This window comes from Mytilus edulis, chromosome 4 (assembly GCF_963676685.1).
Source record: "Mytilus edulis chromosome 4, xbMytEdul2.2, whole genome shotgun sequence".
NCBI lineage: Eukaryota > Metazoa > Mollusca > Bivalvia > Mytilida > Mytilidae > Mytilus > Mytilus edulis.
Genome location: NC_092347.1, coordinates 92,953,581 through 92,974,066, shown reverse-complemented (window position 1 = coordinate 92,974,066; position 20,486 = coordinate 92,953,581). Strand labels below are relative to the sequence as shown.

General features: G+C 33.5%; 1 protein-coding gene across 2 annotated transcripts; it reads right to left on the bottom strand.

The window, feature by feature from the left end:
- Positions 1-9,050: 9,050 nt before the first annotated feature.
- LOC139521085 (uncharacterized) lies at positions 9,051-19,131 on the bottom strand. 2 transcript variants are annotated; one of them, XM_071314352.1, is made up of 4 exons: positions 19,025-19,131; positions 13,785-13,878; positions 11,109-11,442; positions 9,051-9,739 (listed from the first exon to the last, which is right to left on the bottom strand). In XM_071314352.1, exons 1-4 carry the CDS (start codon positions 19,028-19,030, stop codon positions 9,502-9,504), a joined length of 672 nt encoding a protein of 223 aa, XP_071170453.1. In that variant the 5' UTR covers positions 19,031-19,131; the 3' UTR covers positions 9,051-9,501. The 2 variants fall into 2 exon arrangements, with proteins under 2 accessions (XP_071170453.1, XP_071170452.1); XM_071314351.1 differs by lacking the exon at positions 19,025-19,131 and adding an exon at positions 17,863-17,980.
- Positions 19,132-20,486: the final 1,355 nt, after the last annotated feature.

Here is a 20,486-nt window from a genome sequence, read left to right as displayed (position 1 = left end):
GTTGCGTGTAGATAAAATTGTTATGGACACTCTAGAACCAAAATGCTCAAAACTTGGTATGGTGTTACTTGTTAAGAATATCTTAAGCGCTATTGACTTTAAAGTTCAAAGGTCAAGGTCACAGTGGCAGTTGTAATACAAGGCAATATCACCCTTGTGGACACTCTAAAACCAATATGCTTCAAAAGATTTTAACCACATTTGGTATATTGTTCCTCCTTGTAATGATCTGACATTTTTTACGTTCAAGGCCAAAGGTCAAGGTCATGCAGATGGACTGGTTTTTTCTCCTTGAAATAGCATAATACACAGGAAATTGGTTGCTCATTTTTTTAACTGCTGGTTCTAAAGACAATATTAAAGGTATTTCCAGTTACTGAATGTTTTGGTTGATTTCTAAAAAAATAGTTTATGTATCAAATATGCATATTCAATTAACCATTTTCTGCATGTGTCATATACAAATATAGTGTCCATATTTGTCCCCAATATGTTACATACGAGGGGATGCCACGCTCGGCATTGCCTTGTTTGGACTGTAAAATGTGTGCACTAGTCTGAATAATCACCCATAATTATGCCCATGTTTACTGATCTATCTTAAAGGTAAGGTAATGGGTTCGTTGATCCCTTTTATTCAAAAAGAGCTCTTTCCAGGAGAATAACATAATAACATAGACAAAAGAAAGGATGTGGGGAAAGCAACAAATGCGGCAAAATATGACATATAGAAAACAAAATGGTTATGGAGTAAACATTCGTGTGACAACAACTCAGACGATACATAAAAAATCAGAATAATGAAGAAAAAGTTGGTTTCCCTATATACGTGTACCTGCAGTGTTGGTGTACGAGGCGCGTTTATGATTTTCATTATGTTACTTGATATGAAAAACTGACAAAAAATAATATTTTACTTGTAAAAGTAAATCCTGAGCCTGTAATAGCTGCTCTTCTTGTTCCATTTAGATTAATAGAAACAACGCTGTCGCCTTTCTTGTTCTCATAGAATCATATGATATGAGCTCCATGTTGTGTGAACGTCTTTCTTAACTGTCGTATTAGACTGACCAGTGCATATCGCGCATGGCACTTTAAATGTATATTAGCGCGAAAATTAACTTACATTTAGCTGGATTTATTGCCGTCGTAGTTCCATCTTGTCGCCTTCGTACTTTTATTCGATGGCAACACGACGGGATTACGAGGTCTTCACTTCGGGTATTTTCGTGATTCACTCGTGTAGACATCGTAATGTCAAAACTACCCGATGGAAACGATGGAAACACGAATGCAATACGATGTGCAAAGATGCATTCCCGGTGACATTACGATGGTGAGGACGGTGATACGAACTCAAAACGAACCCTCAACATCGGACGCACCTTCGGGGATTTTTTAACATGTTAAAAAATTTAGAACCCTTCCCGAAGTTGTCTCCGAAGGCTAGAAAAAGTGGCCGATAGTTCTACGATGGTTAAAGATGGCACGACGAATAGCCCGATCTGGATACGATCAGTCCCGATTTTGAAAATTTCCATTATCGTGTTGCCATCGGCGTAAAAATCGGGACAGTGTGACGCAGGCATTAGGAAAATACAATTCGGCGGGAATGCCCGTAGACTCCTCCCCGTCCCTCGTCAAAGTGACTACATTATCAGCAGGGTCGTCTCCAGCAGTTTCCGAATCGTTTAAGCTTGTGATAGGGGGTCCTTCGTCTGGTCAACATCACCCACGTTTACTGATACAACCTTTCTTTTTATAATTTTTTTTGGGTGCATCCTGGTTTAAATCATAATTTGTCATATCAAACTAATAATTGTTTAAATCAAATTTATAATTTGTCCTATCAAATTGTAAAAAGTAGACTAGCATGGCCCTAAAAGGCTTCCGTATCTTCACTTATTGTTTTTTTTTTCAATTTGTGATGTTTACAAAACATTTACGGTTTACTGGTAGTTTGTCAAATGTATAAATGTTGTATGTCATTAAGAGAATTTGGTGTTGATGGCAAATGATAAATAGTTTCTGAAAAATGAATTCCCAACTTTTCTCTGCTGACTGCGAGCTTTTAAAATACATTGAGTACTTCAAATGCTGAAAACTATTGCTAAATACAGCTATTGTTTCCTGTGATATAAGTAAGCTATACCGCAGTCCTGATCACACAAAAAATAGTCCTGTAACGGTTTTGGAATATCACATATATCCGGTTCGAATACTATTAGTACAATCACATTTGGAGACATAAGTGATATGGAGAGTTTGTCAATATGTAAAACATGCACATCAATATGTCCTTACGTCCTACAAAATGACAGGTGTGTCTATAATATATTGATTATTTATTCCGTACATTAAATGTCATCAATACTTGTATGGTTACATCATATTTTAGAACTGTTAGTACAATATTATAAGTATTTCGTTGTAAAATTTGTTAATTTGAGACTTATCTATATTCCATGAAAAAACTATACTTTTTTGATGCGTCGGATTTACAGTTTGGAAATGATATTCATGTAAAACGCTCAAGAGCAAAAGTTAGGGCCATCTTTTAATTGATTGCACCAGGATGGGGCCTATATAACTGAATCAGGACCTTTCAACAACCAACTTTCCTTCCGGTAGCTGAAACATTTGTATTATTTGTATATTTACAAAATTATTCAGCTGAAAATGAACATTCATTAACATTCATGTTAGGAACATATGAAGCCAACACTTCTACTTCTATACCGACTATACTATTGAGGACTTTCTGCTCTGTCTTATGTGGTCTTTAATCATTGAAATAGACGATATGTATAGGAACTTTAAACATACAAATAATAATTATTCTTCCCGTAGGTGGTGTACATATCAGCAACAATACTAATTAAACCTGTCTGTTTATAAACATAACATCTTCATACAACACCACTATGTCTGGATATTAGACTGATAAATCTGTCTCAAATCTGATCGAAAACTAGCCAGGGAACATCACTCGTCAGTCTAGTCAGGATACGGTATACCACTTATGAGCGACTAATATTATACACCCAGATATAAGTACTTCGCACTAACATACTTTATCCTACACATACGTTTTGTTTGGTTCTCCATGTTGATGTTTGTTCTATGATTGTAGAAACAATAAAGGCACTTTTACTTCTTTTCCTTTCCTGTCCTTTTCAGCAGCACCTCCAAGTATTTAAAATATTATGCTGTTCAAAAGTTTCAGACTTTGTTTTAAGCGTTCATAATACGATCTTTGTCAGAAATGATGCGCTAAATTTTATATATTCGTTAACATACTACTGCAGAGAGTCTGTTTTTAGGAAAATATATTCTATTTATAAGTTCAAATCGGGAATTAAACTAATTTCTAGTAACGAGAGTACTTTTAGACCTGTAGATCTTGACGTTTTGGTAGCTGTGTGTGCTTAGTGCAGATCATATTTACCAATCTCTATGTAACTGGTTGTAATGTTACACAACAGTCCAATATGAAGGAAAGCGTCAAGCGCTCATAATATTTAACACGGACACATTCTTTATATGTGAATGTCCCAAGGTAAAAGTCATTTATATTGGCCTCAGTATCATCTTACTTTATAACAAAATACTGCTTCTCTCGTGTAAAGTTGGGGCGTACTTAAAATTAAATGTGGTAATATTATGCTCTTTTCTTATAACGCGAAAAACTTAATATTTATAGGTTTCATAACAAGTGAGAATTAGATATCGATTGATATCAACTCGAGTTATTTATATTGGCTCGTTTATTATTATTGAAATTAAATAACTCGAGTTGATATCAATCGATATCTAATTCTCACTCGTTATGAAACCTATAATTCTACCCTTCTGGCACATAGAAAAAAATATGGTAAACTGATTTTGTTTATTTTTTAAATTTTTTATATAAAAAACAGAAGGAAAAATCTTCTGGTTAGTGAATTCTAAATTATTGTGGGCTGCATTGTACTTAACAAAAAATGTCCATGAAATATGTTAGGGGAGGCACGAAATTTTGGGAAGATAAGGACTCAGAAAACAGAACTATAGTGTTTGCCTTACAAATTATACAATTATACATGCTATATAGCGAGTTTCTTATACTAAAAGTATACTTATTTTTAATTTTTAAATTTTATATATTGGTCGATGCTATATAACTGTACTTGGAAGAGTTGTCGTATTGGCACTCAAATCCCATCTTCTTATATCAATTGAAATATCTGCAATAATGTAGTATTGATAGTCATCATTACTTAAATTATTTAGTAACAATTAAGATTAAGATCTGTTATAAAGGTATCAGTATAAATATTTCAATGTCTTGAATAAACGTATGACTTACAAAACACTTTTTTTGTGTCCCCCTGTTTACGATTTAACACTTTCAATTATCATTGTCATATTTGTTTACAAATCATCATGTCAATTATTGGTCTTCGTTTTTTATCTTTCATTAAATCGTATTAGCCCAAAAAATTAAATAAACATGGAAAATTGTTACAAGATACACCTAATGTGGCACGGTTAGATCTCTCTGCTGCACCATACTTTAACAGTTCAAGTGGGAAACTGGTGTTTATTTCTTATTAATTTTTATAATTTCCGTCGTAAATCTATAATAATTATACCTGCTGGAATCCAATAGATTAAAACTTAATTTCACGCTTAAATTATAAATAAATGTTCAACATGTTCAAAGAAGTATGAAAATTTTACGATAAAACGTGACATTATTTTATTACAGAAAATGTTTTATTTCTAAGGTTTATATGAGTGACACACCGTAAATCCCTAAAGGACAGCGACACGTAGGTTTACTGTCGACATCCTATACCTTAGTAACTTTCTGAGAGAAACTTGTGCATTAGTGTGAACCGTTATAAAAAAGAAATCGATTCCTAATAAAATTATAACAATAAGGAAGACATATCCGCCGTTGATCAACATTACTATTAGTCTCGCAATCAGTGAGCAAAATAAGATGGATAAAAGAGCGGAGAACTTTTATCTTTCAGATCACTGGTCAAAGTTCGACCGGAAATCAAAAAGAAGACTTTATCGACGGTCTTTCTGGGAAATAACGTTTTGACAGTGTACCAGAAAATTGTGGACAAATAACACATTTTGGATTAGAAGTTGGTGGATCTCCGACACGTTTTGGATCAGAAGTTGGTGGATCACTGACACGTTTTGGATCAGCAGTTGGTGGATCAATGACACGTTTTTATCAGCAGTTGGTGGATTACTGACACGTAGTGAATTAGAAATTGGTTGATCACTGAAACGTTGTGTATCAAAAGTTGGTGGATCACTGTTACGTAGTGCATCAGAAGTTTGTGGGTGACTGACACGTTGTGTATCAGCAGTTGGTTGACAATTGACACGTAGTGAATTAGAAGTTGGTAGATAAATGACACGTAGTGAATCAGAAGTTGATGGATCACTGACACGTGTATCATAATTTGGTGAATCATTGACACGTTGTGTATCAGAAATTGGTGAATCACTGACAAGTTTTGGATCAGAAGTTGGTGAATCATTGACATGTTGTGAATCAGAAGATGATTGATCACTGACACGTAGTGAATTAGAAGTTGGTGAATCACTGAGGCGTTTTGGATCAGAAGTTGGTAAACTGACACGTTGTGAATCAGAAGTTGGTTGATGGCTGACACTTTGTGTATCAGAAGTTGGTTGACAATTGACACGTAGTGAATCAGAAGATGGTAGATAAATGACACGTAGTGAATCAGAAGTTGTTGGATCACTGACACGTTGTGTATCAGCAGTTAGTTGACAAATTGACATGTAGTGAATCAGAAGTTGGTAGATAAATGACACGTAGGGAATCAGAAGTTGGTTGATTACTGACACGTAGTAAATTATAAGTTGGTGGATCACTGAGGCGTTTTGGATCAGAAGTTGGTAAACTGCCACGTTGTGAATCAGAAGTTGGTTGATGGCTGACACGTTGTGTATCAGCAGTTGGTTGACAATTGACACGTAGTGAATCAGAAGATGGTAGATAAATGACACGTAGTGAATCAGAAGTTGTTGGGTCACTGACACGTTGTGTATCAGCAGTTAGTTGACAAATTGACATGTAGTGAATCAGAAGTTGGTAGATAAATGACACGTAGGGAATCAGAAGTTGGTTGATCACTGACACGTAGTAAATTATAAGTTGGTGGATCACTGACACGTTTTGGATCAGAAGTTTATGAATCACTCACACGTTGTGAATCAGAAGTTGGTGGATGACTGACACGTTGTGTATCGGCAGTTGACAATTGACACGTAGTGAATCAGAATTTGATAGATAAATGACATGTAGTGAATCAGAAGTTGGTGAATCACTGACACGTTGTGTATCAGAAGTTGGTGAATCACTGACGCTGTGTATCATAATTTGGTGAATCATTGACACGTTGTTTATCAGAAATTGGTGAATCACTGACAAGTTTTGGATCAGAAATTGGTGAATCAGAAGTTGGTGGATGACTGACCTGTTGTGTATCGGTAGTTGGTTGACAATTGACACGTAGTGAATTATAAGTTGGTGGATCACTGTCAAGTTTTGGATCAGAAGTTGGTGAATCACTGACACGTTGTGAATCAGAAGTTGGTGGATGACTGACACGTTGTGTATCGGCAGTTAGTTGACAATTGACACGTAGTGAATCAGAAGTTGGTAGATAAATGACACGTAGTGAATCAGAAGTTGGTGGATCACTGGCAAGTTTTGGATCAGAAGTTGGTGAATCATTGACATGTTGTGAATGAGAAACTGATTGATCACTGACCTGTAGTTAATCAGAAGTTGGTGTATAACTGACACGTTTTGGATCAGAAGTTGATGGATCACTGACACGTTGTGAATCATAAGTTGATTGATCACTGACATGTAGTGAATTAGAAGCTGGTTGATTACTGACACGTTTTTTATCAGAAGATGCTGGATTATTGACACGTTGTGTATCCGAAGTTGGTGCATAATTGTCAATACGTGATTAATGTTTTTATCAAGGTCTTAGATGTTGGAAAAGGTATCAGAATTTACTTCTTTGATATAAGTAAAGCATTTGACCGCGCTTGGCATATTATATATATATTTAAATCGAATAGTAGGTAACTTGGAATCTTTTCATTTGTGCAAAAATTATTTGGCTGATCGCAAAGAAAGAGTGGTTATAAATGAGCAACTGTCCATAGTAGATATTAACTCTGGTGTTCTAATCAGATCTATGCTGGGTCCATTGCTATTTTTATTTTTTTTTATTAACGATATTTTACACAAGGTTATTTGTCATATTAAACTTTTTGTTGATGTTTTGTTATGCTCTCTTACATCAATGGTTAATCAAATTTAACCCGAAAATAAACGGAATTAAAGATAATATCTAGTTAAAAAGACACTGATCCTCATTCATCATTAATTATTGATAGTAACATAATAAAAACTATCAATTCCCTCAAACACCTCGGATTAAATATTTCGAGTGACGGCAGCTGGAAAATACAAATATATGGCATCATAGGAAAATAATGTGTCCGTCTGAATATGTTAACATGTTTAGTATGACATCCATTCTCACTAAACTAGTACACATCTTTGTGTAAGGAAAGCGGTATTAGTTATTCTGCCATAGGCGACAATACTAACATTTTCTAAATTTACCACTTTTTATAATAAAAACATGGGAAAAACAGTTATGTGTGGTGTTAAAACTTTATTATTCTGTTTAAAAAATTGAAGCCAAACAGTATCATGACCAACTTCCAACGGAGCTTGCATATGGTATCCTTGCCCATCGTCATTTTACACTAATTTTATGAAATTTTGGAAGTCTTTTCAAAGAATTCTCTAGAAAATATTCCATTAGGTTTTTAAATTTATATTGTAAATATACACACTGCAGTTATTATACAATTTATTCCATATTGGTATTATTTTAGTAGGTTTCTCTATATGAATTGGATTTTGAATAAAAAAGCAGATTCACCTGAGAAAGTGTTATTCACCGCGCTAAACGTCACGAGCTTTTACATGCTACGTTATGGTAAAATGTTTCATGTAAAATTTGTTTTGGTATTATGTTTGTCATCAAATACATTTTATCTCCTCGGAATATGGAATAAAACAATTACTGTCTTTTGTTTCGGTAAATATGTGGTTTACCGTCGGCCTCACTGAATATCATTTTTTCAAAAGTCAATAAAACCGCATATCTACCTCATCAAAAGACAGTAATTGTATAATATTGTACCCTTACATCAAATCACAGCGCTCCTGAGTTGACTTCCTTCGCCTGCCTTTGGGACACAAAAGACCAACCTAATGCTGGGAAAATGTAATAGTACTATTTTCCTTGTAGGGGCCGGCTTAAGTTCGCCTCCGGGTGCGGTATTTTCTCGCTGTGTAGAGGACCCATTGGTAGACTTCGGCTATTGTTTTTTAATCTTTGATCGGGTTGTTGTCTCTTTTACATATTCCCCATTTCCATTCTCTATTTTAAAGTCTATCGACGTACAACAAGGAGCAAGGCAATACAAGAGCTCACATGGCCCGATAGGTTAGGTGAGCTAAAACGGTATTTAATTAATTCTTTCTGATAAGTTTTGAAACATCAATCTCCTACATACTTTCCCTCCATTTTAGTCGAATCTTCTCGGTCTAGAAGATAGCTTTTAGATGTTCTAATTTAAGTCTGCAGTATAAATACTAACTGCTTTTAAACACACACGTTTTTAAAGGTTAGTCAGTTTAGTATTTGAACTTTAAGCTTTGATTTTTTTGTGTGTATACTATGATTACTTCCCTAAATAGTTTTTTTAAAGTATTGATTTAACCTCTAAGTTTGCATGTCCTTGAAAAGTAAACAGAATATAAGGTTTCTCCCATTGTACGTGTTTCTTTGCAGGGGAACTAAATTATAAGGGGCGTGTTTGCGACAATTTTATTGCTATTTTTTTAATTGTGATTGCTACCTTACTGAAAAGGAGAAAAATTGGGACATAAGAATGAATGTCCAAAGAAAGACAACTAAATGTAACTAGTTTCTTTTTACAATTGTGGTCAAGTGTTAACAATCATGACATGAATTTAATCTTTTTTTCTGTACAAATATATATTTATCATAAAATTGGTTTCAGTTTTTTTATTATAAAAAAAAATAATGTCATACTCAATTAACCACCTGCAAATATAAAGGAAACATTACAAACTTCCACTTATATAAATATGCATTGTACACTGTTGCTTGATATATACTTACAGTATAATTCATAAAGTAACAAATCTATTTTCATAAAGCATTAAAACAATGCTCATATATTTTTTTCAAAATTGTTTAAGAAATTTTGGTCCTGTGTGGATATTAAAAGCAATTTAGATCTTCAATGACATGAAAATAAAAATCAAATCAAATATCCCAATAAAAAGACTATTATTTGGAAGAATCGTATATATAACCAGTCGTAAAAGAACGTGAAATATCAGCAACACCAACCATATCTCAGTGCACATGTACTATAAGCTGGTGAATTTACAGACACTTTCTTTTTCTCAGATCCCCACTCTGGATTCACAACAAAGTCTCGTTCAGACACAAACTTTTTGTTCTTATAGAACATTGGTTTCGGAGAATATAAAAACGGGTCTCTGTCATCCCATTCAGCGGGAGGAGCTTTCCAGTCCATTGCTATTGCAAACGATGGTCTTTTGGGAACAATTCTGTAACAACAAACAACGGATTTTAGATTATAGCATATAGTTATTATATCTACTCTTACGCCAGATTTAAAAAAAAAAAAACATTTTTCAAATTCTCAATATTAGAAATCAAAACCAATTCACTATTTAAATTATGAAAACAGACGAAAATTTGATTTGCATCCAAAAATAAAATTACAAATAGAAGCCTTCAGTGCTTGCATACTGAAGCTTTTAAAAAAAAGGCATATTTAAGTAGGTACCAGGTAATGTTGACTTAAGAATGATTTAGGTATTATGTGTATGTCTTTTTAGTCATCGCTCTTAAGCTGTTTCAGTTCTTATGCCAGGCTCTCAAATATTCATTTTTGGCGTTTTTGGTGAAGGTATGAATCTTTACGCATGACATTTGTGAAGTGTTGTATTTATTTTTGAAGGCCCCTCATATTTTTTTTGCGACTGCTAATGTGATCTTTTATAAATAAATTCAATAGCTGAATTAGCTACAGACATATATAAAAATAAAGAGATGTGCTGTGATACTCTGTCAGAAATTTAATATTTCAATTGTACACCAACAGTCCACCTGACATTATTATTAATAAAACAAATTTGGGATCGCATGACCTGAGAAACATAGCTCATTTAACCTTACGACCCTTTGCCTGTATTTTAACTTCGGATATTTCACGGTCAAATTTGTTTATAGCTGAACTTGAGATATTCGAGCTAATATGGATATATCACCAATATATTGCTTATTAAGATTAAATATCCTGAGGGCAACCTCTTCAACAATTAATGTGTCTACAACATCTATGAAGCTTTAAATGTCATGAATGTAGAAAGTTGTAAGTAAAATAACAGATACTTCAAAGATCAATATATTAAAGTTCTCTTTTTGTTTTTTTTTATCTTTTGCTTCGTACCGATCTGACAAGTAACTTGTTTACGTCGATTTCACAGTGTGTTCTTATGTTTTGCTGTTAAACCAATATGCAGTGTAAGGGGATACTACATGTTGTGCATGTTTCCAGTCTGGAGCCAACTGGCTGCTAACATAGTGGCTGCTAGCTTGAGCTTTGTGTCGTGCTAGAGCCTTTTATTGCTTACAACAAGGTATGCGTTTTATCGTGGAAGTATTTTATTGGTGCTACTCAATCGTTGAAGGTGCTGCTATTAACTATGGTCTACATCATCGTCATTGGTCTCTGTGGATAGTTTTCTCACTGCTAATCATACCAAATTGTCTTGTTTAATTTAATATCCATAAATCTATTCAGAACAGATAAAGACTATAGTTCAATATGAGGTTTTCTGCCAATCATTTTTATTTTTATTGATGTATTTTTTTCATCAATCTCAAAACATTGTCAATTTATATACTTACTTAACCACTTGGTTTTTCCATTCTTGAATGCTTCTAGTTTTAAATTCTTCATTTTCGTCAACACGGTCAAAGAGTTGTGGTATTGGTCTATTTTTCAATACAAGTGCGTTGAAGTCTGGCGTCTTTAATCTGTCTGATAATCTTGCCTGGTAAGGTTTAATATCCACAGGACTTTTGGATCTCCGTTTCAGTAACTGATATCTTCCACTTCTTGATCTGTCTGATAGCGGTGAATGGAAGGATGGTTCTGATTGGGTTATAACGGGCAATGTTCTTGATCTGGAAAAAGATGGCATTCGTCCTCTCTTCCATTCGCCTATTATTTCATCTTGTCCTTTGAAGAAATATTATGATTACATAAATTAGCTATTTGAAATTAATATTATTTACATAAAACTTCATTCAGGTAAAAATGTTAAATTGTAATGTTAGTGTTCGATTTTTAAAAGTTTTTTAAATTATTTTAAAAATTAATTTCAGGTAATTAATGAAGAAGCAAATCATCAGTTTAAGTATAAATAAACTGTTTTGTGTATTATATGGTATATCTTTGTACAAAGTTGAGACGTTAATAAAATATTGAATTGAGAATTGAAATGAAATTCTTCTGACATATTCAACAACAACCCAAGAAAAAGTCCAACTTCTGGTACTTTTGTGCTACTTTAGAGCATACGTCATGAACTCCTTTCTGTTAACCACACTTCACTGTACCACATAACTAGAAAGTGTCTAACCAACAGTGTTAAACAATGTGTAAACAACTCTTCACTGTACCATATAACTAGAAAGTGCCTAACCAACAGTGTTAAACAATGAGTTAACAACACTTCACTGCACCATATAAATAGAAAGTGCCTAACCAACAGTGTTAAACAATGTGTTAACAACACTTCACTGTACCATATAACTAGAAAGTGCCTAACCAACAGTGTTAAACAATGTGTTAACAACACTTCACGTTACCATATAACTAGAAAGTGCCTAACCAACAGTGTTAAACAGTGTGTTAACAACACTTCACTGTACCATATAACTAGAAAGTGCCTAACCAACAGAGTTAAACAATGTGTTAACAACACTTCACTGTACCATATAACTAGAAAGTGCCTAACCAACAGTATTAAACAATGTGTGAACAACACTTCACGTTACCATATAACTACAAAGTGCCTAACCAACAGTGTTAAACAATGTGTTAACAACACTTCACTTTACCATATAACTAGAAAGTGCCTAACCAACAGTGTTAAACAATGTGTTAACAACACTTCACTGTACCATATAACTAGAAAGTGCCTAACCAACAGTGTTAAACAATGTGTTAACAACACTTCATGTTACCATATAACTAGAAAGTGCCTAACCAACAGTGTTAAACAATGTGTTAACAACTCTTCACTGTACCATATAACTAGAAAGTGCCTAACTAACAGTGTTAAACAATGTTGTAACAACACTTCACTGTACCATATAACTAGAAAGTGCCTAGCCAACAGTGTTAAACAATGTGTTAACAACACTTAACTGTACCATATAGCTAGAAAGTGTCTAACCAACAGTGTTAAACAATGTGTTAACAACACTTTATTGTACCATATAACTAGAAAGTGCCTAACCAACAGTGTTAAACACGTTACCATATAAATAGAAAGTGCCTAACCAACAGTGTTAAACAATGTGTTAACAACACTTCACGTTACCATATAAAGTGGCTAACCAACAGTGTTAAACACGTTACCATATAAATAGAAAGTGTCTAACCAACAGTGTTAAACAATGTGTTAACAACATTTCACTGCACCATATAACTAGAAAGTGCCTAACCAACAGTGTTAAACAATGTGTTAACAACACTTCACTGTAACATATAACTAAAAAGTGCCTAACCAACAGTGTTAAACAATGTGTTAACAACACTTCACGTTACCATATAACTGGAAAGTGCCTAACCAACAGTGTTAAACAAAGTGAATAAAACAGAGATCTAGAAAACTACAGACGATTGAAACAGTTGCAAGCCAGCAGGTGCACGAACAAACAAGCATTAAATACGAATTCGCAATAAATTCGGTAAAATATCAAGTACGTCGGTTCGATAACCATATCTTCCATTGAATGCAGCAATATAACAAAATCTGTAACGGTATAAACTGACAGAAGAAAGTATGTGCATCTACGGGAATTTCTTGCTACATTGAAGACCTATTGGTGACCTTCTGCTGTTGTTTGTTCTATGGTCGGGTTGTTGTCTCTTTGACACATTCCCCATTTCCATTCTCAATTTTACTGTCATTTGTAGCACACATAATCGCGATCGATTAATTTATAACTTATTTAAAACGTCAAAAACTATGAGTGTATCACTCAATGAAAAGGGGAACCTTGGACTAGTGTGAGTTCCTTATTCAAAGTTGACCTTGCACTATTGTGAAGTTTATGTTTACGTTCTTTTGGTATGGATGCTCATTATTTAGCGTTTAATTCATTTGGCGTCCCCAAAAATTTAGTTTTAAGTCTGTCGGATGGAGGTAATTTCAGGAACACACGTCATTTCCATTGTCATTTCGGTGCCGCTCTGCCTCATTGAAATATGTGTTAATATCATAATCTCGTGATTAATCAGTCACACATGATAAGTTACAAAATAGGAAATGAATACATTCAGCATATTACCTCTTCGTCGGTGTTCTAAATATAATAAGTCAGGATGAATTTTTGATGGCGACCTCGGTAAAACTTCTGATGAGCAAGGACTCCTCAGTGGTGTCTGAAAAAATGCAAAAAAAACATGAAAACATATTTTTATGACATATTTAAATATTGCTTTCCATTAGGATTATCCTTGTGCAAGAACACGATTAAGCCAAGTAAATAGCATTTGAAAAAGTTATTACATTGTTAAATTGGGAATCGTAAAAATCTTACTGAAAGTGGTTTCGTACTTTACACTATTTTACGATCAAGTGCCTGTTTATTTATTAAAGTAATTGGTTGGATACACAATTTTATTATCACACCTAACATGTCGACGTATTTGGGTTTTTTTCCAAATATCCAAGCACCTGACCAAGTCATTGAAAATACACTAATTCGTAATCATGTCAGTGGGTTGTGTATTTAGTATATGCATCAGAAACCGTGAGCCAAACGTCCTCGTGATAACTTTTGTAAGCTGATGGATGGATGGATGGATGGATGGATTGATTGATAGATTGATTGATTGCAAATAAGTCGCGGATATTCAAGACCAGAGTAAATGAACAATAATTCAAAACCTAGGTTCTGTTTAGTTGGTAGACCAAGATGATTGGTGAAAATAAAGATTGTCAATTGGAAAAGAGAGCTTTGATTTTGTCTTGTAACATGTCATTTATGTCCCCTTAGATAACTGTTGTGGAGATACTATAACATACAAAGAGCATGGCACTCTTCTTGTGTAATATAGTAAACAGGACGACATGTCTACCAACACACATTATTCTGATCGTAGCAGTCTTTACTCTTACACCTAAATGACGCGTGCTAATATAAAGATATTATACAGATAATTATTATGTATTTATATGCTGGTATAAAGATAAAGAAACTATAATCGGCGACGCATGTAATCTGTTATAACTTTGCCCAGACGTTGTTTTTTTTTTAAATTATTTAATCCAACTTATTACTTCATATTAAGACATCATTCGTGTCATTACGCCACAGCTTATATTTATTTTTAAAAGATCTTTAACCAATCTTTAGTTTTTTATGTTCAAACAGGATTAATTCACCCCAAAATGTACCTTCTCTTAAATTGTATGATTAATGGTGTTCAACTGATATTGACATGTTAGAAAACTTCAGACATAACAAACTTCATACTTCTTATGATGTTCTATATTGGCCATCCTCTAGAAATAATGAAAAGTTAAAGACAATTTGAAAATGAAGTTTATATATGGGGATTTGAATATGCTAAAACCGTACGACTGCAACTTTGTCTTAGGCATTAGCAAAAAACTATCCAAGATAGTAATCCAAGTAACTGTAGAAAAATAACAAATCTGTACTGATTCTTTATTTGAAGTCTGGTTTTAATTTTTTGGGGGAGGGTTGAAAGCTGGTCATTTTGTATTTACGTTTTCCCAACTAAAATAGTAATCTAACTAAAGGATAGCCGGAATTGTCATATGTCTCAAAACAATAAACATGCTGATGATTTAATTATAAAGCGGTAACTTTAAAACCGTATGCCGGTTTAACCTTTACCTGGGACTTCCAGGAAAACACAAATGCAACAACTTAAAAGGTCTTCTATGATATCTAAGGAAGTATTGATTTAGTAAAAAAAAATAGTCTTATAAAACAGTAATCAATAATAGTGTAAAAATGCAGTGCTGTGATACAAAATATTGGGGAGTTATATTCCTATAGAGGACGAAACTTCCACCTACATTGATTACCACTGTATCATTAACAACAAAATAACATCAGTCAATTTTTTTTCAAAAAGATAGCATCCGTGATGAAGTTGATATCATTTCAACTTTTTCATAAACCATACAAAATTTACTATCCAAGATAGTAATCCAAGTAACTGTAGAAAAATAACAAATCTGTACTAATTCTTTATTTGAAGTCTGGTTTTAATTTTTTGGGGGAGGGTTGAAAGCTGGTCATTTTGTATTTACGTTTTCCCAACTAAAATAGTAATCTAACTAAAGGATAGCCGGAATTGTCATATGTCTCAAAACAATAAACATGCTGATGATTTAATTATAAAGCGGTAACTTTAAAACCGTATGCCGGTTTAACCTTTACCTGGGACTTCCAGGAAAACACAAATGCAACAACTTAAAAGGTCTTCTATGATATCTAAGGAAGTATTGATTTAGTAAAAAAAAATAGTCTTATAAAACAGTAATCAATAATAGTGTAAAAATGCAGTGCTGTGATACAAAATATTGGGGAGTTATATTCCTATAGAGGACGAAACTTCCACCTACATTGATTACCACTGTATCATTAACAACAAAATAACATCAGTCAATTTTTTTTCAAAAAGATAGCATCCGTGATGAAGTTGATATCATTTCAACTTTTTCATAAACCATACAAAATTTTACTAATTTCTATTAACTTCAAACGATTTCAGAACTTTTGGCACCATGTTTTTTACTGATGAAGGTTTTCTCTGAAACACCTTGTATAACCAGTTTGAAATTATACCTGTACAAAAATTTGAGAACGTAACAAAATATAATTTCTATGTCATATTTTATTGCAGTGTATAGATATTCTTCTGTTGATCTAATTTATGGTTATTTTTGTGATGAGAAGAGATATTGTATGTACTTAGCAGGGCGTTACGGGATAGAAATTGATTATGAAATTGTTAAATACAAAATCCATCGTTAAATCACAGCAATGCTTTTAATTTCAAACATCCCCAAATGACTTTTATTGATTAAATCTTTATATTACCGAACAAAGACACAACAAACCTTCAGTGGGAATAAAAACCTTTTGTAGAAACCAACTACTTCAACTCGCCCATGTCTCATTGCAATAACTCTACCATATATCCTTGATTTTATTCTCGCCTTGAAGTTGTATTTGTAACTCATGACTTCAACCAAGTACTTAACGATATCAATCTATCTACAATACCCTGACAATTGTTGACTACTGAATCTAAAAAGTTATCCTGGGAGACTGACAAATTTTGATTACCAAGGTAAATGGAACACTTGGGGACTGACAATTGTTGACAACTGGGGGGAAATGGAACACTTGGGGACTGACAATTGTTGACAACTGGGGGGAATGGAACACTTGGGGACTGACAATTGTTGACAACGGGGGGAAATGGAACTCTTGGGGACTGACAATTGTTGATGACTGGGAAAATGGAACACTTGGGAACTGACAATTGTTGACTATTGGGTAAGTTGAACACTTGAGAACTGGCAATTGTTGATCATTGGTTAAATGGTACACTCGGACAACGACCATTGTTGATCACTTGGTAAATGGTACACACGGCTACTGACAATTGTTTATCTTTGGGTAAATGGTTCACATAGGTTCTGATAATTGTTGATCACTGAGTAAAGGGTACACTTGTGGCTGATAATTGTTGACTACATGTATTGTGACGTAAAATTGTGCTAATATTGTTTTTGTTTAATTTATAAATATATTGTATAGATTATTATTGTTGTTGACAACAAGAAGATATTAAACTCGGGGACTGATCGATGTTGGTTATTATGTATTTTCACGGCTAGCACTTGTTGAAAATAAGGCATTTGCAATTGGTAATTTCGGGGAATTGGCAGTACATGTTTCTCTCGGGAACTGCCTATTTGCTAGTCAAAGTGGTATATATAGTTTACTTTATAATTGAAATTTTTTGCCTATCACAAACACTCAGATTCTAACATTTGTAGCCTACTGTATAGACGGTATCTTTGGGGATAAACATACGTAAAAAAAAATTGAATGTAAGATAGACAGTTCCATCGGCACACACAATTATAAATGACGACATTTGAGATCAATGTTTCAGAAAATGACTGGAATTCAAAATATAACTAAAGCATCTCTCTCACTATGTTCCGTGGTGTATTTCACAAAATTAGAGTGGACGTTGACAACTAAATATTCAATTTTTCAATAAAAAAAATATTCAATTTTTCAATAAAAACAATATTCAACAAGATATATAAATCTTAATAATATGTATGATTTAAAAAGGTGGACAAACCTGCATATCCATCGTGTAATCCTTAGATATTAAATGTTTAAACTTTCCTTATGTAGTCATAATTAGTATTAAATATTTCACTTAGGATATCAATATACACTAATAAACTCATTTGAGAGGTCTAGAAAGGGGAATTCATGGTTCTTGGTTTTCAATTAAAGTGTTTTGTATCGAGTATAATTATATTTAATTGAGAAGTTTGGTTTTTTTAAGTCATAACTTCTTTAATACATGTACATGTATAATAAATGTGTTGAAGTACTTGATGCATGGTAATGGCATTCTGATTCAATCTAATTAAATTCCTTTGTATACCTCGTTGTTAATTCAACAATGGACAAGTATTATAGGATTATTAAATACTATTTTTTTTCAGTGTATAAAATAAGAATAAAACCGTAGTTGACACATTTTGATATGTACCAGTAAGTAAAACGGTCGAATTTTGAATAGTTGTATTGAATAAGCACTCTGCCAAATTGTCACAATTCTCACGCAAGCATGACATTAAAATGGCTGTTCCATGGTTATTTTTGTATGTCCTGCTTATGTTTGTCTCATATGTAAAACTACATTAAAGACTTTATTTTAGATTTGGTTATGTGGGAATTGTTTACCTTTGAAAAACGGTATTGCACCTCAGTATTCAGTTCTATTGATATATATGTTTGTATAAAGGTTCATTTTTATATCCTTCGAACTGTTTCAAAATTTAAAAAAACCATAATGTATGTGCTGTGATTATTATGTGAATTTTGCCTGTTTTAATTTGTTCTCTGATTAATGAAAATCGTCATTTAGCAAGGTACCTTGCTCGGTTTATGATCGGTTCGTGACATGGTGACATGCTTTCTCCCGAATAGAAAGAAAAGACTTTCAGTGTTGGTTCTTTGCATGCACCATGCATGTTATCCACGTAATCTGCAATTTCACAAGCTTATTGTTAAATTTCTTTCAATATCAAAAGTTAGTGAATCTTTGCCAACAAATAAAAATGAATCTGTGAAATAAATAGAAAAAAGTTAATAATATTTGTACAATCGCATAAATATTAAATTGAAATTTAATTAAATTGATAATTTTGTAAACAAAGAAATTGTATTAAAATTAGAAAATTAGATAGTATTGTAACGTGAACAACGGGAGATAACTTATAACTTACCGGCATATTGAAACTTTCTTCATTAATTCAGTGACTTAATAATGTACTTGAACACCAAATATGGGTTACTATTACGCAAGTGACAAAATACAGAACATGTAATTGATACCTTTTCTGATCAGGTTTTAATTGACTGCAAACATATAAATATAGATCGATTTGTCTGATAGGCGTCATAATAATACCGTATTATAATGAATTTGAATCTGGTTCAAAACTGTTTGTAGATATATTGGCAGACACGAGTGAAGGTCGTACTTACTATTCATGATTATTTTGTAAAGTTGCATGTGTAATTTTAACCCACAGAACACTAATAACCCCTTCTTTCAAATCCCTTCAACAGCACATCGAGACATCAAATAATTATCAAAAGCAGTGTTAATTCTAACTTTGTCACAGTGCTGACTACGAAAAATAATGCATACAAAGAATAACCGGAATCAGCAAAAAAAACTACGAGAAACAACATAACTCACCAACTACTTCGAAGAAAAAACAGGTTCAGATGCACAAAGAAAGACTAACAACAACAAAAAACACCACAGTGTTATATTCTGCTTTTTAATATACTAATATTTTTTTTTATCTGATTGCATATATATCAGTGTGACCGTGTGCACTGTTTTTATTGATCTCTCGCATCTATAATGAATTGGTACATGTGCTATCGAGCTCGACTTAAGTGCCTCGATAATCTGTCAATCGAAAATGATAACATTAAAACTGAGAATGGAAATGGGGAATGTGAATTAGAATATGCTGCTCGCCATTTTTGTTTTTGCTTGTTTTTTGCTTAACGACAAGAATTGCATATGTCACCTTGTTACTTTAAGAACGAGAAAAATGATAAAGTCATTGAAAAGCTTGGCTCTGCAAAGTTTATCGATCGAGAAAGAAGGCAAGTGGTCAAATTTTGACTAGCAGACAGCGTACGTGGTATTCTCTCAACATGGGGAAAAGTCCCCATTCCATAGACACACGTGTTTGCGTACTTTATACATCCCGCAAAGCTAAAATAATTTCATAAGATATTCTATGGTCGCCAGACGCAATTTTCATCTACAAAGTTATTTCTCAGGCGCGGATCCAGAGTGGGGGGGGGGGGGGGGGGGGTTCCGGGGGTTGGAACCCCCCTTTTTTTTGGACGATCAATTCATTTGAATGGGTACATGTAGTTGGAACACCCCCTTTTTTGTCATGGGTTAGGAACCCCCTTTTTAAAATGGCTGGATCCGCCCCTGTTTCTCATACGTGACTTTCAAACTAAACAAGTTAAATGGCCAAAGGTGCAATGATGAAGAGCATTGAAGCCCAAAATCTTTGATGTTGATAAAATTTGAGGGTTGTTGAGGGCAGATCTTGCACCACCTGACATATTAATATCGATGTGTGTAGTTTCGGATGAAATTCACTTAAAGGAATATAGCACCTCAAAAATTGTATAATAAAGGAAACAAAG